Source organism: Glossina fuscipes, unplaced genomic scaffold (assembly GCF_014805625.2).
Source record: "Glossina fuscipes isolate IAEA_lab_2018 unplaced genomic scaffold, Yale_Gfus_2 3, whole genome shotgun sequence".
In the NCBI taxonomy this organism is placed as follows: Eukaryota; Metazoa; Arthropoda; class Insecta; order Diptera; family Glossinidae; genus Glossina; species Glossina fuscipes.
The window spans coordinates 10,778,429-10,797,326 of NW_023998417.1; the positions used below are offsets into that span (position 1 = coordinate 10,778,429).

The 18,898-nt window shown below is 33.0% G+C and overlaps 5 protein-coding genes across 6 annotated transcripts in view; 3 read left to right on the forward strand and 2 right to left on the reverse strand.

The window, feature by feature from the left end:
• Positions 1 to 2,215, reverse strand: part of LOC119634380 (decaprenyl-diphosphate synthase subunit 1) — a 37,899-nt gene extending 35,684 nt beyond the window's left edge. The window contains exons 1-2 of one of the 2 annotated variants that reach the window (XM_038028481.1): positions 2,057 to 2,215; positions 811 to 1,175 (exon numbers count right to left, since the gene is read on the reverse strand). In XM_038028481.1, coding sequence (XP_037884409.1) covers positions 811 to 1,175; positions 2,057 to 2,072 — 381 coding nt within the window. In that variant the 5' untranslated portion in view covers positions 2,073 to 2,215. Of the gene's footprint in view, positions 1 to 810 lie in introns of both variants that reach the window. The other variant, XM_038028482.1, reaches the window with a different exon arrangement.
• Positions 2,216 to 2,336: 121 nt separating this feature from the next.
• LOC119634382 (39S ribosomal protein L32, mitochondrial) lies at positions 2,337 to 3,125 on the forward strand. Its single transcript, XM_038028485.1, has 2 exons — positions 2,337 to 2,511; positions 2,587 to 3,125. The coding sequence occupies exons 1-2, from the start codon at positions 2,418 to 2,420 to the stop codon at positions 3,099 to 3,101; spliced, it is 609 nt and encodes a 202-aa protein (XP_037884413.1). The 5' UTR covers positions 2,337 to 2,417; the 3' UTR covers positions 3,102 to 3,125.
• Positions 3,126 to 3,133: 8 nt separating this feature from the next.
• On the reverse strand, positions 3,134 to 4,624 carry LOC119634381 (methionyl-tRNA formyltransferase, mitochondrial). Its single transcript, XM_038028484.1, has 5 exons — positions 4,323 to 4,624; positions 4,075 to 4,266; positions 3,826 to 3,964; positions 3,603 to 3,765; positions 3,134 to 3,547 (listed from the first exon to the last, which is right to left on the reverse strand). Exons 1-5 carry the CDS (start codon positions 4,481 to 4,483, stop codon positions 3,147 to 3,149), a joined length of 1,056 nt encoding a protein of 351 aa, XP_037884412.1. The 5' UTR covers positions 4,484 to 4,624; the 3' UTR covers positions 3,134 to 3,146.
• A 383-nt stretch (positions 4,625 to 5,007) lies between these two features.
• On the forward strand, positions 5,008 to 6,764 carry LOC119634789 (protein spindle-F). The gene is made up of 2 exons (XM_038029161.1): positions 5,008 to 6,001; positions 6,077 to 6,764. The coding sequence occupies exons 1-2, from the start codon at positions 5,203 to 5,205 to the stop codon at positions 6,475 to 6,477; spliced, it is 1,200 nt and encodes a 399-aa protein (XP_037885089.1). The 5' UTR covers positions 5,008 to 5,202; the 3' UTR covers positions 6,478 to 6,764.
• A 6,113-nt stretch (positions 6,765 to 12,877) lies between these two features.
• On the forward strand, positions 12,878 to 18,621 carry LOC119634539 (carbonic anhydrase 2). The gene is made up of 5 exons (XM_038028767.1): positions 12,878 to 12,953; positions 17,589 to 17,722; positions 17,778 to 17,865; positions 17,928 to 18,190; positions 18,256 to 18,621. Exons 1-5 carry the CDS (start codon positions 12,878 to 12,880, stop codon positions 18,619 to 18,621), a joined length of 927 nt encoding a protein of 308 aa, XP_037884695.1.
• Positions 18,622 to 18,898: the final 277 nt, after the last annotated feature.

Below are 18,898 nucleotides of genomic sequence, written 5' to 3' on the forward strand. Positions count from 1 at the left end.
TATGCATTACTTATAGAATTTATTAAGAGATTATTGCGTTATGATCTTATGTATCATTAGGTGAAGCTCTCAATACTGTTTGCCGAATTCACTAAGCATTTTAGTCAGTTCGAACACTTCTTTAAACGTAAAACGGAGATGGCGCATCATATCACACACTCACACAAAAACTTGTGCGTTTACTCGATAGAACTCATGCTCACTGTCATTTATCCTGATCATGAAAAATGGTTTACTTTGATCTTGATTTGTTTCAAAAGTAATAAGTTTGAGTGGGAGGTGCTTTTATTACTGTACTTGATCGTCGGTTTGAAGCCTTTAACAGAGTTTCGTTGTCGTTTGTTGAATAAAGAAATCGCTTGTACCCTCAACTCTATATATTTAACTAAATGAAGGAATATTGTGGGAATATTGTTCGATCTCAATCACACACGCAATTAATCGTACAAGTAAAGAGCCAGGCAAAGGAAAGTATTAGGATCCCTCATAAGACTTTATCTTCCCATCATTTAGACTCAGTTGGACAGTAAACCAAATTTGCAATTCTTTCTTTCCTATTAGTACCCATCCCAGGTATGGACTTTTAAAAAACAAAGAAAACCGAAGGGGAAAACAGATATAACAAATAAAATTAAAAGTATTTCAAAGATTAAATTTTAAACGGCTTTTCCCGGATTAGTCTTTTTTAAGGAAAAAGTTATAAATTCGCATATTTTTAGAAAATCGTCAAATCCATTTTCAAATTTAATATTTTTCAACTTGTTATATCAGTGAATATATAAATAAGTGCTCTTTAAACAATTCACTTACCATCAGTATCGAGTAATCCTTATTGGCAGAACAAGCCGCAGTTACAGGTACAGTGGTATTTGTTAATAAATGAAAATGACGTTTTTGCACTGGATAACGTGTTGATGTTGAACCATACGATAAGGCGGAAGCGGAAGTATTGTTGCCATTCAACAACAACTTTGAAATGGTTATAGCACCGTCATCGTTAAACGCACCATCGTCGTCACCAACAACATATTGTCGGTTACTTATCTTATTACAATTGCCGTTGTTTTGCAGAAACAGTTGACATAGAAATTTTTGATTACGATAACAACGCGTACCGACTGCCACGAATAATCCTTGACGACCAGAAGTACCGAGACAAGCCATTTTTTTCTTACCTATACTTATATATATACATATATATATACATATATATATATATATAAATATATATATAGTGTGATTATTCGATCCGGAAAATTAATGTAAAAATTTTTCTATGCTATACTATCATTCACATACAATCACTTTTTATAAGGGTTAAACATTCGCAATAAAATACACTTTACTCTGTTACGTCTTACGGCTTGATTTGTTATTCTAATTCTTGAACTTTTTACGCAAATTGTTAGGGAAAATTTACAATTTTTTAACATAAAACCGTTAAAATCTCATTTTCTCTTTTAAATAATTAAACTTTAGATCAGGCATTCACGCTTTCTTTTCGTTTCACTCTCTTCGGTAACTGACACTTGACACTGAGTTCAAGCGTATGATAACGTATATTAAGAAAATTAGATGAAAAACATTTAATAAAATTTATAATTTCACTTATTTAAGATGACGGTGTAAAAAACGAAACGCTTCTGTTTGGCTTCAATGCCTCGGGCAGAGTGATTTCTACTCCAGACTGAAAGTGTCCGAAGAGCTTACCCCAGCCAACCAACCACGCAAATATTCAAATCCTCAGATAACTCAGCTTAATATAAAACTTAGTTGAAATATAAGTAAAAGCGTCTGCGCGCAGCGCATGATACTATTTTGCGCTGTGGTGAATTTTATTCTACCGGCGCGCACACACACACACACACACGTGCACACTCTCGTTAGTAAAGCTGTTTGCATGCAAACATCTGTACGTGCACCGAAGATGGTGAGTTTTCACTTTTTAAACATGTTGAACCTGGTTTTTCAAATATATCTGCTTTATTCATACATCCTGAGATCCATTATGTGCAGAATCGCTAAGATTAACATAACAATTATTCCATCTAATTACCTTCACAACTTGCCATGCGTTATTGGTATAGTTTTTCAATAAATATTTTTGGCGGTTAGACAAATTCTTTCATCTCTACGCGACTTTCATTCACAATATTTTACATAAGTTTTTATGAAGTATTTTATTATTGTATTTAAATTTATTAAATAATAATAGGAACTTTGTAAGAATTTTATTCTATTTTTTTTGACGTAATAACCATATGATGCTAAGCAAGACAATGCCGCCAAATCGGTTATAACTACGCAAATTAAGAGAAAAAGTTTATATGCAACATATACAATAGTTACTGGCTCGAAAACATAAACAGCTGCGATTTTATAATGTGCTAAGTTATAAGGAAAATATAGAAGAAAACATGTCGCGTAAATTGCTGACTTATTTGGAAACTTTAATTAATGATGTGGAGAGATTACTGCCCTTTATATTTCGTCAAGGGGGGCCACCGCCTGGTAATTGGCTTTTTAAGCGAAAAAATATTGTTTCCATTTCTTTACTGTGAAGATCATGTTCACATTGTTTTTCAGCTTTAAGCTTTGCTGCTCAACCTAGTTATTGGACTATCAATAATGACAGTAGATCACACAGGCCATATTCTTTTAAAGATTTGCTTGGGGATGGATTTTTATGGGCTGTACCAAAACATCGACGCACAATTGAGAAACGCTTGAATCGTAAATTCGGTTATCCGGAATACAACTGGAAACTGCTTAAAGTTAAAACGCATTTACGCACTTGTAACCATTGTGGGCACGATTATGAGGCCGGTTTATTATGCACCAATTGCTATAATAAAGTGCGCGAAGAAACCAAACAAATGCAAGAGAAGATACAAGAAGAGTTGGGTCTGGAACCCATTGAAAAAGACGTTATAGTATTGTACGAAGGTGAACGTAAAGAGCAGCCGGCGGAGTTCCTAAATGGTAAGCGTATTGTGGAAATGCCAAAACTAAGACCAATGTGGTTCACCAAAAATTTACTGCAAAAAACTACACAACAACCTGCAACTACCAAAGAAGTCAAACCCAATGATTTAGCTTAAGAGAATTACATGGATATCAAAGGAAGATATTTATATGCTTCTTCTTTATATAAAAACTGAACTTTTATTACATGTAAATGTTAAATTCTCGCCGTTTAGTTTTTTAATAAAACCATTGTTAAAATCGGCAGCAGTCATGGTTTTTTTACCTTCTAAACGCAATTGATGAACTTCGATATGTGTGCGTTGAGCGCACAAGACCAATAAACATTTTAGTTCTTTAGAGAAAACAAAACTACCAGGCTGTTTATAATCTGGAAAGTTGTTGGATATTACGTCCGTAGCATTACTTGATGGAAGGCGTACATCTACTAAGTTTACGTTTTTTCCCAAAAATTTTGTATTTAACATTTTATAACCATACAAAGCACGATATCGATTATATAACTGCAAAGATGACATCCTTAACCAGTTCGCTTCCGTAAGTCGATCGGTAATTTTTGGAGCTAAAATACTGAATTATCTCAAACCTGTGCTCATTGAAAGTTGATCAGTACTTGCCATAAGTCACTTTATCCTCATTTTGCATCTCTACTTTCTCGAAGCTTTGAGGATAAGTTCTGATTACGTTCATTAATAATTTAGCACCCTCTTCAGCCAGTTGTGTATGCAATTCGGGCATGAGCACGTACGGTTTGATAGGAACACAGCATTGAGCAAAGACCTAATAAGCTCAGACTAAATTTTGTGCTCGCTTGAAATTTATTTGTATTAGTGAACTTACACCACCCACATCAAAGCGCTTGGGTTCAATTCTCATAATGCTGACGCCAGTCTCCGTATCACCATTCATTATAGCATGAATAATTGGAGCTGCACCCCGCCATCTTGGTAGCAAGCTAGCATGCACGTTAATCACGCCCCTATACAAAGATTTATTCAAAATTGAATTCTCATCGTCATAAAATGTAACAAAACAAGGTGTATTAAAGATATATTGAAGATATTAAAAATCGTATTATTTGGAACTTACAAAGGAAATGCTTGGATTACTGAAGTCGGTATTAAATGGCCAAATGAAACTACTACACCTATATCGTAAGGCTGGCAGTCACCAGGCGAAACAGGCCATTTGTATAACGGCAGGTTATGCTGTTGGGCGTACTCTTTAACACAATTAGCAGGATTTTTAAACGAAGTCACCACCCCTAAGTCTCCATGTCCGCTAAATGCTCAAAAATTAATTTTTTCATTTCTTGGTTGTAAAATTAACTTACTTACCTACAATTCTTGTGTAAAATTTTAAGTGTTGGTAAGGAAAAATTATCGGTGCCGAAGAATAACAATTTTACTTCCTCATTATTTGTTTTTATACCATAATTGCGAAAACTGAGAAATTTTCTTTTATATTTATAAAAATTATTTAAAATTTTTAAAAACATTATCAGCTGATAGTGTCTTGTCACTGTCACAGCAAGAAATGTTTCATAATAAAAATTGCTTTGCTATTTCAGGTGGCATACGTTACGATCGCAATGGAAGAATTTCTTGTTGTAAAGAGAAATTTTTGTATTCATTATTTATAAATTATACATTCTTTACGAAAGAAACACAAAAACTTATTTTTCTATCAACAAAAAGGTTTTTAAATCATATAGATTAACTAACTAAAAGCGGCAATAAACTTATTCACCTGACCATTTCTTCTTCTTCTAACATTCATCAAATCAATAAGAGATGATTCTCTGTGCTGTATACTGCACAGTGAAGTAGTCAACATACAATTGTTATGCATTATAACATTAAAACATTCAAATTAAAATTTAAACACATTCGAATTAAATAAATATAATCGAAGTATAAATGAGTAGACAAAAATATAAAACATATGCAGGGAAACTATATACGCCCCATCACTTGAAACTCTAAAAAGTCGTCTGTAAACCCTATGTACTATGTATTTGACAGTAGCAAAGGAAGCAATCTGGTACATTGTCAGTTTTCCTTTTCTCTGCGTTGAAAAACGCTAATCGATTTTGGATTACTTTTCATTGTTTTTTGTTTTTTTTTTTCTAAGCGAAATTTTCTTTATTATGATTTAATTGCTCGGAAAAGCTCAGATAAGAATATATTAGCAATTCCTTCAATAATTTTGTAAAAAATGGAGAAGAGTTCAAGCAGCGAAACTGGCCAAAATTTGGCATCTCAATACGCTTTACGTGTGGCTTTGCAAACTATGAAAGAAAGGTGTATGTACCAACAGAAAAGGCTAGCGGAAGTCGAAGATGATAATCAACAGCTAAGGGAGCGTTTAACACAAATTAATAAACCAAATAGCAACAATTTGCAGGCTTATAATGGCGGCGGGGTGGCGGAAAATTTTCAGTTACGTTTGCAATTGTCCGAATTGCAACGTCAAAATGAACAATTAAATGCTCACATAAACATGGTATCGGCTGAAAACCGTAAACTGTGGTCGCGCCTTTCGCAAATGACAAAGGAACAATCAACTACAAAACTTAAAGCTCAAGATGCCGTGCTCATAAGCAATGATGAGACCACGGCGATGCAAACGGGTTTGGCAACACAAAATTTAATACGTTCGAAAACTTTTACCCAGCACTCACCTAACCCGAATCTGCGTCATAAATTAATTACTGCCGATAGTAGTGATATGGAAATGTTAGATATCAGTTTGGAAGAGGAAGCACTCGAAGCTCACGAAGTCGAAAATTGTATAGGTCAACAGGGGAAACAGATAATAGCAGCTAATATTTCACCGGAGGAATCCGTAGGCTTTGGTTATTTGAACGTTGAAGTTCCCAATGTTGATGGTGGTGAACATGATTTTAATTTAGAAGCCAAAAAATGCATAGAAGGCCTACAGGAAATGCGTCGCGAGGCTATGAAACAACAACAAGAGTTAAGCTCTGTTTATAATTTTTTGCAAAATAAAATTGGTAATTGGTGTACATCTATATATATATATGTATGAGATTATAATTTTTGTGTAATAAATTAATTGGTGATTTCAGCCTTAAGACCTTGTGCGGAGTGCGCTAAACGCATAGAAGAGAAACCTGAAATGGCTGATAAGAGCTTGGAAACCGACGAAAGTCTTAGTGACTTTAAACCTTATGCTGCTAATTATGGCATCAGCAAAGAACAAAATCGAGAGATAGACAAAACTTCTTGTAAAACATCAACACAAGATCAGGCAGGAAATAATCATCTTAATATAGTACACGAAAAACTATTGGCGGACGAGCAAGACAAAATATGTCCTATGTGTGGGAAGACCTACGATTCGCGCATTTCGTTCGATGCGTTTTGCGCTCACGTTGAGGAACATTTCCGGGAAGATATCATTGATTTGGAACATTTGAGTAAGGAACACAATTTTGAATTAATATCACATGCCGTTGGCGATTTCTGACACAATAATAAACGCATTTACTTTTCTTCGGAATTGTGATGGAATAAGGAGTGAAAAAATGATGAATCAAATTGGAATTTTTATAAACATGCAAGCCTTATCTTTGTAAGATATTATTATATATTTTGAAATAATTGAAAAATATTTTTATTTTTTTTTTGGTTTAATACTATATTGTCTTCTTTTTATGTCAAAAAAATACGGGTTTTCTTTATAACCTCTTAAGTAATTTGATTGAATTGACAAAAAAACAAAAAAAAAAAAAACAATTGGAGTAATAATAATAAGTTAATCATTTTTAAGTAAATAAATATACAAAATATATAGATAGTTTCTGATCTTCCTATTCTTTTCTACTTATTTACTTTTCTTATCAATTTCAGACATTAATAGTTTAATTATCCTGAAAATAAATAAAAAAAAAAAAAAAAATGAAATGCATGGGAAATAAACTCTTTTTCTTCTTATATTGGAAATAATTTATGTAGAAAAAATCGGTCAAATGAACTACTAATAGATCAATTAAATATAGTTTCATACAATTTTAAGGGGATTTGTAATAAGATTTAATAAGAAAATGCGCACATAACTTATTCTGCAAATATGTCGAATCATTGCTACGTCTATCTATTTCTATCATCAGTGTATGATGTGCAGTAAAGAGCAATGCCGTACAATGAAATGTGATGTAGTTTCAGGTTTGGCAAACCAACGTTTGCCGTCTGTAAAAGAAGACCACAAGTTCGTTTTACTTGCGTTTAATTAAATCAAAGCTTTTGGTACACGTGAAATATCTTATCTTTCATTACCTCCTTCTTCATTACTTCATTCTTTTTAAATAACAAAATAAATATATTTTCTTCTGTTTAGCATAGAAATTATGCGCCGGCATTTCATATGGAAAATCCGATTAATTTACTGACAATAGGGGTTTAAAGTTAAAAAAAACTTAATTTCTCATCGCGTGCATGGTCATAATAGAAATTTTGACAAGCTTAATATAGGGGCTGGTTTTTCATGGAAGACGGGCAGATGATGAAATTTTTGATGAATTCAATAAGATGGGTACCGATCAGGACGATCAAAAGCACATATATAACTAACGGGGCGATTCTTTGACGAGTTATTTCGTTTAGTTTCAATCATTTTATATTTTACTATGAGTTGATTGAAAAGTTTAATTCCGTCTCTTATGCAAGTTCTATATAACGAGTTGTTTATATATCACGGAAACTTGATCGCATTGCTCTTGTGTCTAACCGCCACACGATATGAGTGCTACGAAACTGCTTATCCATGCACATACTTTTATGTAGACGGTATGAATATTATGCTGAATTGGAGAATAGCTTCAATTATTTCTTAGCTCAAAGTTGATCTTCTATTATTATTTAAATTTATCATTAGCAACTACAAAGTCATAAGCCAATATGTATATATGCATATATGTATATAATGTGTACAGAAAGAACCAAAGATTATTCAAATGATCATTCACCGCCATAGTAATAGTCAGCTGCCCTTATCAGACGAATTCCGGTATTCAAGAATGAGGGAAATTCAAGAAGTCATTAAAGGATCTGAAATCCTGCGGTAGCGCAAAGAACGGCGAACGAAGACTTGAATATGCTTGCTATAAATAAAAAGATAAAAGGTTCCTAGTTCGGCCTAGAAAATTATAATCATTGGAACAGCAATTGTGTGTGTGTTTGTGGCTGAAAGATTTTATAGCTACGGATGAACAATGTAAATTTTAAGTAGTCATAGAAAGAGCATTTCAAAGACGCATTTAGAGCGAAAACAGAGAAACGTTGTCGCTAACTCTCAGATTACAGACAAACCGTGTAAGGACGATCAGTTTAATAAATCCAAGTTATCCAAGTTATATGAGGGGCAACCCGAGGTTATTTCAATATATTAGTGAAGCTATGGCCTAAAGGGCGCATGCGCAGTATTATAAATATTTATAATTTTTTTCTACCATGTTCCATATAATAAACTCTTACCGTCTTCATTGATTTCGATTCGCTTTTGTTGTCCTTCCTGTCACTCGCAATAGCAATATTTTATAAAACTTTCGTACATTTATCTTAGCTGAATGGTGTTCAAAACTCATCAGAGATAAGTGAAACTGAAGATATTGCGCAACTACTATTTAAAGGAACAAAAAAAGAAAAAAAAAAATCAAAAATTTACATAAATAGTACAACGAAATTAATTGGAATAACTTTTGTCCCACTCTGCGATCTACATAAAAATCCATTGGTAATCCTACAGAAACCCCATGGTAAACAATATCTGTCCTCTCAGTTTTGAGAATTTAGATGTCATAATTTCTTTCTATTGTTATTATTGTGTTTTTTGTTTTTTTATTATATTGGTGGTACTAATAAATACATAAATAAACAGTAAATCTAAATAGGTTTATACTCTAATTAAGTGAATATTAAAAAAGGAACAAAAAAAACCCTAATAATAATTTGTAAGTTCATAAATAATAAAGATAAGGGCCCGTATAGCTTCAGCAAATTCAATAAAAAAGAATTGTTGTAACGGATAAAAGTCGAAACTTTAGACACTCGATACTTATCTTATTCTATAAGTCCTATTTCGGGTGTAGAAAGCTCTTCCCCGGATTTAACTTTTACTTTAAGGTCGATATATGATTACGCTTCGTCTTTCTGCCCGTGAGAAAAAGGCAGGGAATAGATTTCTCCTGCCAAAGCGTTTGCAATAAACGGGAAGAAGCTTCGGAGGCCTTTTGTAAAGTATATAGACATTTCTGATTAATACATCAAAAGCTGAATCGATTCTTTTTCCATCCAAAAGCAAAAAAAAAATACTTGGGGTTTTCGTCTATTACTCCCACTCTGCAGCAAACGCCACGATAGGAATTTTTGATTTCAATCGGCCACGCCCAAAGTAGATCATATTGAATGTCGAAACTTCGCTTTCTCGCCTGTTTTCTGGGATAAAGATAGTGGATATTAAAGATGTGGTCATAGGTGTATACAGTTTTTTTCTTAAAATTGACCCTTCAAAAAGTTGAAGCTTATGCATGAATCTTCTCCGTTTTTGTTTGTTTTTTTGGTGTGACTAATCATCCAAGGGTTGTCCCCCCCCCCGGGAGAAGATAGGAAAAAGAAAGAAATAAATTGCATGGTGGTGGCAGTCTAATGGCCATGACCCCATTTGGTAAGATTACGCCCATGGCCGTCGCAGCGTTCACTATAAGTCCAACCAAAAACTCTTCCGCACTGAGATTGCAACACACGAACATTGACTTGATAGTCACGATTCTTAGCTATTCGGCTGCTCAAGCGGTTGCCTCATGCATGGCGAAGAAAACGAGTTTAAACTTTTCTAAATTACTCGTCTTTTATGATTTCAGGTCGAAACTCAGTATCGGCAAATATACAATCATTAATAGTCTTAGTAGTAAGTTGATTAATTTCAGTCTTTAGTTGACGATTCGGTGATCAAACCAATTTCGAATAATAAAATTAATATGTTTCCTTGCTTTCGAGTGCAAGCATTAAATGATGGCGCCTCATATGGAAATTCCAATTAATTTATTAATTATAGGGGATTACAAAAAAATTTACTAATATTATCTTTTATCGTAAAATTAGTCATAAATGAAGCGCCACTTTTGTCACTACATTTCATTGAGTGATTTTTCAATGTTTTAAAAGTGACTGGCGATCGATAAGTCATTCGCACTATTCTTCTGACCTAAATACGCTATACAATCTTTACGTATTAGTATCTTAGCGACCCTGAAACAATATTAGTCTGCAGTGCAATTTTTTTTGCAAATAAATCAATTCAAACAGACCCGCCAGAGCAGAGAAATATTATCGCTATCTAAAATGAGTGAATTACTTTTTCAATGTCCTCACGAAAAATACAACCTTAAAAGAAAATTGCAATATATATCAACATTAGACCACCTTTTGAAGAATTTTGCAGTTAGAGATTACTGGGATTACTTTAAAGATTGCGGGAATAAGGTGAACAAACGAGCCCCATTCTCAAAGCATTTGCTTTCTTTGCTTATATTGTCCGCCTCCTTGCCAAGTAAGCACAAGAAACATGTAGACTGCATGTAGACCTAAATAGAAAAGGTATCCCGACTTTAGTTGCTTGAAGTTGATGCCTATAAAAAAAAAAAAAAAAAAAATCAATTTTTCTACATATCCACGTGCCAATGAAACGACATACATTTCTTCTTTGATGTTGATGCTCGTCTTTATCTTAAGTTTATAATAAGGCTTGAAAGTCGATTGCATCTAATTTAAGATAATTCATTTACCGGCTGTTAATACGGTTGATGACGGTTGCGTAACTTAAAATAGACATGAAATTTTAAAATAAATCTTTATTAAACTCCTAGCAACACATACGTAGTTTGACGAAATTTGTCTCTGACGAAATTTATTTATATATATATATGCATATATATATATAGTCACTAGTTAGCGGTTATAGTAAATTTTCAATTGTTTATTTCTTAACAAGTATGTACATATATATTAAACATACTTTATATTAGTTAAGTATCACATTCTAAAAGCGTTTAATTATGACGGTCTTTATGCTTACCTACTCGCTTCAACTAAGCTTATGAGTTTAAAGTTTGAAATTAAGAAGAAGAGAAAGACATAATGAATACGAATTAATCGTTAAGAGAACCGAAAAATCCAAATGCACTTATAACAAACAACAAGTTTGGAAGAAAGTCTTCAAACATTTAAATAATTTAGTAAATCATGTCAGCTTATGTTTTGTTATAACTATATCGGCAAAGAGTGATTCTCGTGTATGCTTACATCCTCCAGAGAGGTCAGGCAAGAAAAAGATATAATGGCGTGCCCAATCGGTAAGTTGTATGCCTTTATGCACTTGAGATTTGAACCTGAACTTGAGATTTTCACCCACTCGACTACTCGTGCGGATAAGATTCGTTGTTGGGCAAAAGCATAGTGAATCGTATTGAATTTCATTCAAAAATCTCGAAAACTTAGGATCTGCAGATCAGCCGCAAGTCCACGCGGTAAGATATCAGATAAAAAAACAAACAGAGGATGATTCTGAACTCATTGGTGTAGCAATAGGGTAGACCCTAAAGTGTCTTGTATCCTAGTGTAGGGTTTAAAGTCTTCAACCGATTACGGGAAGTAAAAAAAAGTGATAAGAGTAAGCAGAAGATCACGTGGATCTTATAGAATTATTGGTGTAATAGGAAGAAGTAGCGGCAGAGGAGTATGCAACAGATTGTCGACGAAGTTATGCAACAGAGCGGCATAGCAATGTATTGTCTATGAAATTATACTGAAATTTGCTGTTTTTCTGCATTTTTTTTTTTTTTTGGGGGTTTTCGAATCTTTTACTACTTAAATTAGTCCCTTTTTCTCAAATTTACTTTGGGGACTACTATTGAGAATATATCTGCCAATTTTCGACATATTCTCTGTAAACTTAAAAGCTCCTATAAGATGCAAATAATGGGCAAAGACTAAACATAATTAAAGTGATTCAGATTTTTTATGTCCTTTAGTAGGGCCCTTGATTAGTATTTCAATCCGATCAATCAGATTGGACAAGAAATTTGAATCGATTTACTTTGTGAATTTTGATTTCCGGAAGATTAATCAAATTCTGGAGTATCGAATGTATACAAATAAGTTTTATTTTTATTTGATTAGCTCTAAAATTTTTAGAGGATTTTCCGATTTTTTCTCTGAATTTCTGCGAGACTTCACAAGGAAACTGCGGATAGGTAGGTAGAAAACAAATATATATATATATATATATATATATATACATTTTAGGGTGTTCCTAATTCGTATAGAACAGCTTATAAATGTAAAATGTGACTAAAAAGCAAAGCATGATTTTAGGCTGGTTTCGTTTTAAACAATTTCTAACCTTTCATTTCTATTTTTTATTACTATTTTTACCTTTATTGACGTGATATTCGATATAAATTAAGTAAGTATGAAAGATTTATAGCACAAAAGAAAAAAAAAAAAAATTACTCATATATATGTTGTGTAGTAAAAAAGAATATGTTAAGTAATATATATAAAGTGTTGCTGCGGTTATATATAGTTTTTGTTGGCTTGAGTTTGTCAGAGAAAACGAATTATGTACGTTTTTTGTTATTGTTTGTCATTAGATCGTAAATGCTGGCTGTTGGTGGTGTAAGCAGCAAAATCAAAAAAAAAAAAAAAAAAAGAGTAGAAAATGAATCGTTATCTCAACAGATATTTACGGTATAAAATAACAGTTTGTGCGGCAACAGTATATCAGTCTGTTATTGGCTTTTAAAATTTAAACTTTAAACGGAAATTGAAATAAATTTTCGAATAAATATTAAACGGAGACAAATTTTGCAATGGTTGTGCTTTACGAACTAATTAAAAAGGTTTTCCTTTTATTCCCATTACATTCATTTTCGCAGCGCACTGGTGGTAAGCGGGAATTTTATGAAGAGATTCAAATGTTGAAAAATAAAATAAGTTAAATAAATAAATAAGTAAAAAAATATATATATAATATAAATAAATTTTCATAATAATATATTAGAAGGATCAATAAAATTAACTCATGAACCTGATACTTTCACTTTTAAATAATTAAAATATATCTGCTTTGTTATAAATTTATCAGTTTTCGATCTTTAATTGAAATAAGTTTTCAAATATCAAAAAAAAATTTTTTTCTTTTTTGTTTTTTTCTTGTGGAAATAGAAAAAAAAAAAAAAATTTGCATAAAACCATTTTAAATATAAAGTGGTGCTATAAATATATTAAATAAAAATCGAACAATGTGACTTAAAACAACAATTTTAATAAAATAACAATTATAGTAAAAGCATTTCTAAAAAAAAAAAAAAAAAAATCTAGTTTGGTATAGATGTATAAATTAACTAAAGATGAAATCGCAAAAAAAAAAAAAAAAAAATTGGACGAATTTAGCAGAGGAATAAATAAAAATTAAAAATGTTATGCTGATTGATATATTAATGAAAACAATATAACAAAAATTAATTTATATTTAAAATAATCAATCAGTTCATTTCTTACTAGAGCAACGGTTTCTTGATGCCTATGACTGCTTTAAGCTAGACCGGTAAACTCCATTCCCATTTTTAAGCTATGTTATGCGGCGTTCATGTGCAGTAAACCTATTACTTATGATTTATTTACTGTTTTTACTGTGTCTACATACTTTTCAAATAGCTTCATATTTTATATCGAATCTATTATTGTTACTCTATTATTGTTATTGCTATTAGCCAGACAAAATATTTTAAAACTAAAGTTTTAAAGCACATCTAAGCACATCTAAGCATATCAATCGGGCTATCGGGCTTCATTGAAAACTTTACCGCACCTGACATTTGAACTTACGACCATTGAGCTGTTAGCCGAGATACTTTGACTACTTGGCGACACATGCGAACACGTAATCTATAATATGTTTTACGACTATTCTCAAAATGATCAAAATCGTATTTGAATGTGAATTGGGTAGATTTTCAAATAGATTGAGTAGCAGTTACTAATAACTGCTTGGTCAATTCCACACAATTTTATCACTGCATAAATATGAGGAGGTAAAATTTTTTCGCTTTTTCTGCCCTGAATATTTTTACTAGTCTCCAAACTTATTCTTCTTGATCTTTATTCTTTACATTACTTCTGCAGAAGCATTTGGATTAAGCCCATTACATCGTATTAGACCGAACGTGTCAGAAGATGATTTTAAACTTGTTTGTCCATGTATTTTTCTGCTCAATCTACAACAGATCGTCATTTCGATAAAATTGGGCCCAAGAACAAGCGCTATTGAAAGCAATTTGGATTAGACCACTCTTTCGATGTCTTTCCATATAACGCTTTGTTTTTAGGAGAAATGACTTATTACTATTATCATTAATTTATTCTGAGAAGTAAATTTTAAGGCTAAAGTCTTAAAACACTAGCACCTAAGGCAATCGGATTTATTGAAAACTTTATTACACTTGACGTTTTTTAACTTCTGTTGACCATTGAGTTGTTTGTCAAAATCAAAAATTCTTGACGTCAAATTGAATCAAAAAAAATAATTTAATATTTGACAATTGAGAAAAATATTTTTTTCAAGGAAAAAAAGCAAAAGAAGGAGAAAATTGGCAAATATTTCGCATTGTGAGTTATCTGCGAGAAGTGAAATAAATCTGATTGATTATCATTTAAATTCTAGCACCGAAAAGAAAAAATTGCAGGAAAAAGAATTCTGCAAAATCATCTCAATAGGTCCATATTAAAGAGCAGAAGATTCAGTAGCTAAAATAAACGGCAAAGGCAACGTGAAACATCATCGAAAAGAGCAACGAAGGACTCCATTTCAGTATCTTGCGCGAATAAAGGTAATAATAATCCAGCATTACCCAAATGAACGTACCGTTGCGTCAATCCCAAAACGAGTTAAGTGATGCCAAACGTAAGCTTTGCGAAACTGAGAGAAAATTGGATAAAGTTCAAATTTTACGTAAGCAAGAGGCTGAAGAATCGAAACAATATCAAGCTGATCTGTTAACCGCTGTACGTTGTGCAAATAATTTAAAGACCGAAGCTGAAAGGATGCAACAACAACTAGCATTAGATAATAAAAAATTGGAAGAGAAGATCAACAAGCTTGAACAGCAAATTGTTGAATTACAAGAACAAATTGTATTAGATAATAAAAACTTGGAAGAGAAGATATACAAGCTTGAACAACAAATTGTTGAATTAAGAATGAACAAAGAGGAGCAACAACAACAATCTGGAAAACATGAATTTATTTCACGTACGTCCCAACAACAGGAAATAGCATTTAAGTGCAGCGAGTTAGGGTCTTCTTCTAAACAAACCCCTCGATTATCGGTGAAGGACTTAGTCAAAGTTCTAGAAAGCAATAAGCAGGTTAAAAAGCAAGTACCGCTTTATAATCCCGGCTTTAACCGAGACGATAGAGGACATATTGGAACGCCTACTGCAACAAAAAGAACAACTGACATTAATAATAAGTGTATTATGCGTTTAGATAAATCACTGCAAAAGTCAACTGAAACCCCATTGAGCAAATGGAAACGCCAGCAACAATCGGTAATAGCCCAATTAAAAATTCGAAATGAACGCGTAGTCGAAGGCAGAACACAGTTGAAGACTCTACAACCAAAAATACAAAAACAATTTGATAGAGAACAAGATTTGCGTAAAAAGGAAATGGAGCGATGGCAGCAAACCCATTCAGACCTTCAGGAGTTAAAGACTGAAGCTAAAAAAGCGCCTATGTTAGAGAATAAAACACATAAAGAAGAAATACGAACGCAGCAGCGGCAAAAACTATCTGTTCTAAGCCCGGTACTAGAACGAAAGGCATCGATACAGGTTAAACCTAAAATACCTATTAGATACCCATTGAGAGAACGGCACCAGTTATCCCTTACTCCCACTAGATATAAAAGAAATTTAAGCAATACTACAATGAAATCCTTACTAAACGATGCTAGTGAAGATTCCTTAAATACGATGACCAAACATGATAGTCGTGATCGTATTGCTTTGTTAAAATGGTGCCAGCAGAAGACTATAGGTTACAAATGTGTTGTTATTGTCGATTTCGGTTCGTCCTGGGATGATGGCTTAGCGTTTTGTGCAATTTTACACTCTTACCTACCCGATCGGATCCCATATGATGATCTAACTTCGGCCGATAAAAGACGAAATTTTTCTTTGGCATTTGAACTAACTAAGTCGTTGGGAATAAATACCATTGTAAATATCAACGTTATGCGTCAAACTGAACAGGCCGACTGTAAAGAGGTGATAGCCTATGTTACCGCTATCTACAAACATTTTGAAACTTAAGCTTATTTCGTTTTTCAATTGATTTCTTTTTAAATTATTTCTATTGTTATTTCCCTTAAGGAAATGTTTATGAAAAATTCGAATAAAGTTTGTCGTTGTCTTACGTTATATAAGCCGTGGAAAGCATTGCAAATTCGAATAAGAAGTTGTCATGCCCTGGTTTGCCCATAATTATGAACGTTTGGACCGGACGCATCCTTCTGATCCGACCAGGTACAATGTTCTCCAACAAGTTAGAAGTGATTTTCCTACGATCCTTTCTTCGCATACTGTCTACGCATTTTATAATTTGAAACATTAACGTTTTCAATTTTTGGTCAATTAAATATGTTCAAAGCGCACATAGTTTTCCTTTCGAAGAACAACTGGCCGATTGACCGAATAGGCTTTTGTCTATAATTATAAGAGATCGCTTCCAATGGCTTGCATGAAAAGTATTTTGTTGACCTTTCAACCAAGCAACCAATTGACTGCAATTGTTCACAAAATTTTTTTTTTTAATTTTTCTCAGTATTCTATACATTATTTAATTTACTATGAAAATTAATAAATAAAAATTTTAAATTTTAAAAGAAAAAAAAGCACGTAGATTAGTTCGCTTAATCACCAAAGTATGTACAGATAAAGAAAGGAAGCAGTTGTACAGGACCCGTGGAAGACAGTGCTGAGTGTATTCTATTGCGTGATAAAGGGGGCATTTCATATTAGATTTCTGCCTGCTTCTGCAAGATGTCGCAAGCAATTGTACGAAGTAAAAATTCCTATCCTCGGCCATTTTTTTTTTTTTTTTTTTTTTTTTTTGGGAAGGGAATATTAAGGGTAAACCAAACGCAATAAAAAAGTTTACCTCTTTTTTCGCTATATTACTGTAAAATGTGATATTGATAACTATCGGTGGAACATTATTTGGCCCCTTATCTAGTTTTTGGTCTTGAAAATGATGGAAATTACTTCCTCTCAGCGTTACAATAATTCGACCAAACTTATGCAATCTATTACAATTTTTCGCACTAAGGCCAATGTAAGAGAAATAAGGGCATTGGTAGTCCGAGTTCTTAAAAACAGAAGAAAACGGGTCGAAGAAAAAGCTTAAATTCGAATATTGCGCCAATCCTAGCTAATAAGTTTCAAGTGCAGAAAGTCTAGCTTTCAGACAAATCCAACTTTTATTACGTATTCATTGCTTGTTTTTTTTTTGTTTTAAAGATAGTAACCAAGCCGTTCAACTGAGAGCGGATAGAAGTCCTCCCTGGTCGTATGAAAATACAGAAGCGTGGGGCAATGACTATGAACAATGCAATGGGAGACGTCAATCACCTATAGCTCTAAGAACAGAGAGGGTAAATGACAATTACTGTTTATATATATATAAAACATTTATTATATACTTTGTAGAGCCTTTGGGTACCCTATTTAAATTTGAAATTTGGTAACTACGATGTCCCTTTGACCAATGTGACATTAATGAATATTGGCTACACTGGTAAGTTGTAATGAATTATCATAAATTTGCATTGTATATCTCAAGACGTTCTTCAATTTTAGTGCAGTTTCAAGTTCCGCCCACTGAAAATGGCCAATTACCCTTTATAACTGGAGCCAAGCTCAACGACCGTTATGAAGCTGACAATGTGCACTTTCACTGGGGTTCCCCGACAAGCCAAGGTGCCGAGCATTTGATTGATGGTCGCCGTTATAGTGCCGAAATGCATATCGTTCATAAAAATGTACGTTACGGGACGGTAGAAGAGGCTACCATGAATCCGGATGGGTTAGCGGTATTGGGTATATTCCTGGAAGGAGTTAACGTAAGTATAAAATTTTTTCACTCGTTAAGATTAAGAAAATTCAGTGGGTATAATGTACTTTTTAGAATCCTACTGTAAGTTATCCGGGACTAGATGAAATTTTCAATCATTTACCGGAAGTGAGGGAATACGAATCAACATCTCAATTAAACAATCCATTTACAATGCGTCAATTGTTGGGCAATTTAAATACTAAAGTTTTCTTTAGTTATTCCGGTTCTTTGACCACGCCGCCATGTTCGGAAGCTGTTAGATGGTTTGTATTCCGCGACGCATTGCAGATTTCCCAAAATCAATTAAACAAATTCTTCCAAATTATGGATCCGAACGGTCAACCATTGCTGAACAATTATCGTCCAGTTCAACCGGTAAATGAGCGACTTGTTCTTTATCGTCCGTCGTTAGGTATACTCAAAGTAAGAGGCGTTTGATTTAATTTTAAAACTAAGGTGACAACGAATTCCAATCTTCACATTATAAAACAATAAAAGTATTAGCAAAAAAAAAAAACGGAAACTTTGCATCTGCTTTCAATTTCAGCTAATTTCTGCTCTAAACCATTATAGGAAAAGGAAAAAATAATAATAGAGAGCTTTAAACCCCCGTAAAATTGGTAGCACTAACCGTATACAATCCGTATTATAGCGTGAACAAAAGTTGAAAAGTTTCATGAATGATTAAAATAATACAAAAAAAAATAAATAAAAA

What these genes read in the sequence shown, in the direction of transcription:
- LOC119634382 (XM_038028485.1), top strand. Translation starts at nt 2,418, where the DNA reads ATGTCGCGTAAATTGCTGACTTATTTGGAAACTTTAATTAATGATGTG. An exon ending in TCAAGGGGGGCCACCGCCTG is followed by an intron (nt 2,512 to 2,586) that starts GTAATTGGCTTT and finishes ATTGTTTTTCAG; the next exon opens with CTTTAAGCTTTGCTGCTCAA.
- LOC119634539 (XM_038028767.1), top strand. Translation starts at nt 12,878, where the DNA reads ATGGTTGTGCTTTACGAACTAATTAAAAAGGTTTTCCTTTTATTCCCA. An exon ending in ATTTTCGCAGCGCACTGGTG is followed by an intron (nt 12,954 to 17,588) that starts GTAAGCGGGAAT and finishes TTTGTTTTAAAG; the next exon opens with ATAGTAACCAAGCCGTTCAA. An exon ending in TAGCTCTAAGAACAGAGAGG is followed by an intron (nt 17,723 to 17,777) that starts GTAAATGACAAT and finishes TATACTTTGTAG; the next exon opens with AGCCTTTGGGTACCCTATTT.
- LOC119634381 (XM_038028484.1), bottom strand. Translation starts at nt 4,483, where the DNA reads ATGTTTTTAAAAATTTTAAATAATTTTTATAAATATAAAAGAAAATTT. An exon ending in GTAATCCAAGCATTTCCTTT is followed by an intron (nt 3,965 to 4,074) that starts GTAAGTTCCAAA and finishes ATCTTTGTATAG; the next exon opens with GGGCGTGATTAACGTGCATG. An exon ending in TGAGGATAAAGTGACTTATG is followed by an intron (nt 3,548 to 3,602) that starts GCAAGTACTGAT and finishes TCAGTATTTTAG; the next exon opens with CTCCAAAAATTACCGATCGA.
- LOC119634789 (XM_038029161.1), top strand. Translation starts at nt 5,203, where the DNA reads ATGGAGAAGAGTTCAAGCAGCGAAACTGGCCAAAATTTGGCATCTCAA. An exon ending in TTTTTTGCAAAATAAAATTG is followed by an intron (nt 6,002 to 6,076) that starts GTAATTGGTGTA and finishes TGGTGATTTCAG; the next exon opens with CCTTAAGACCTTGTGCGGAG.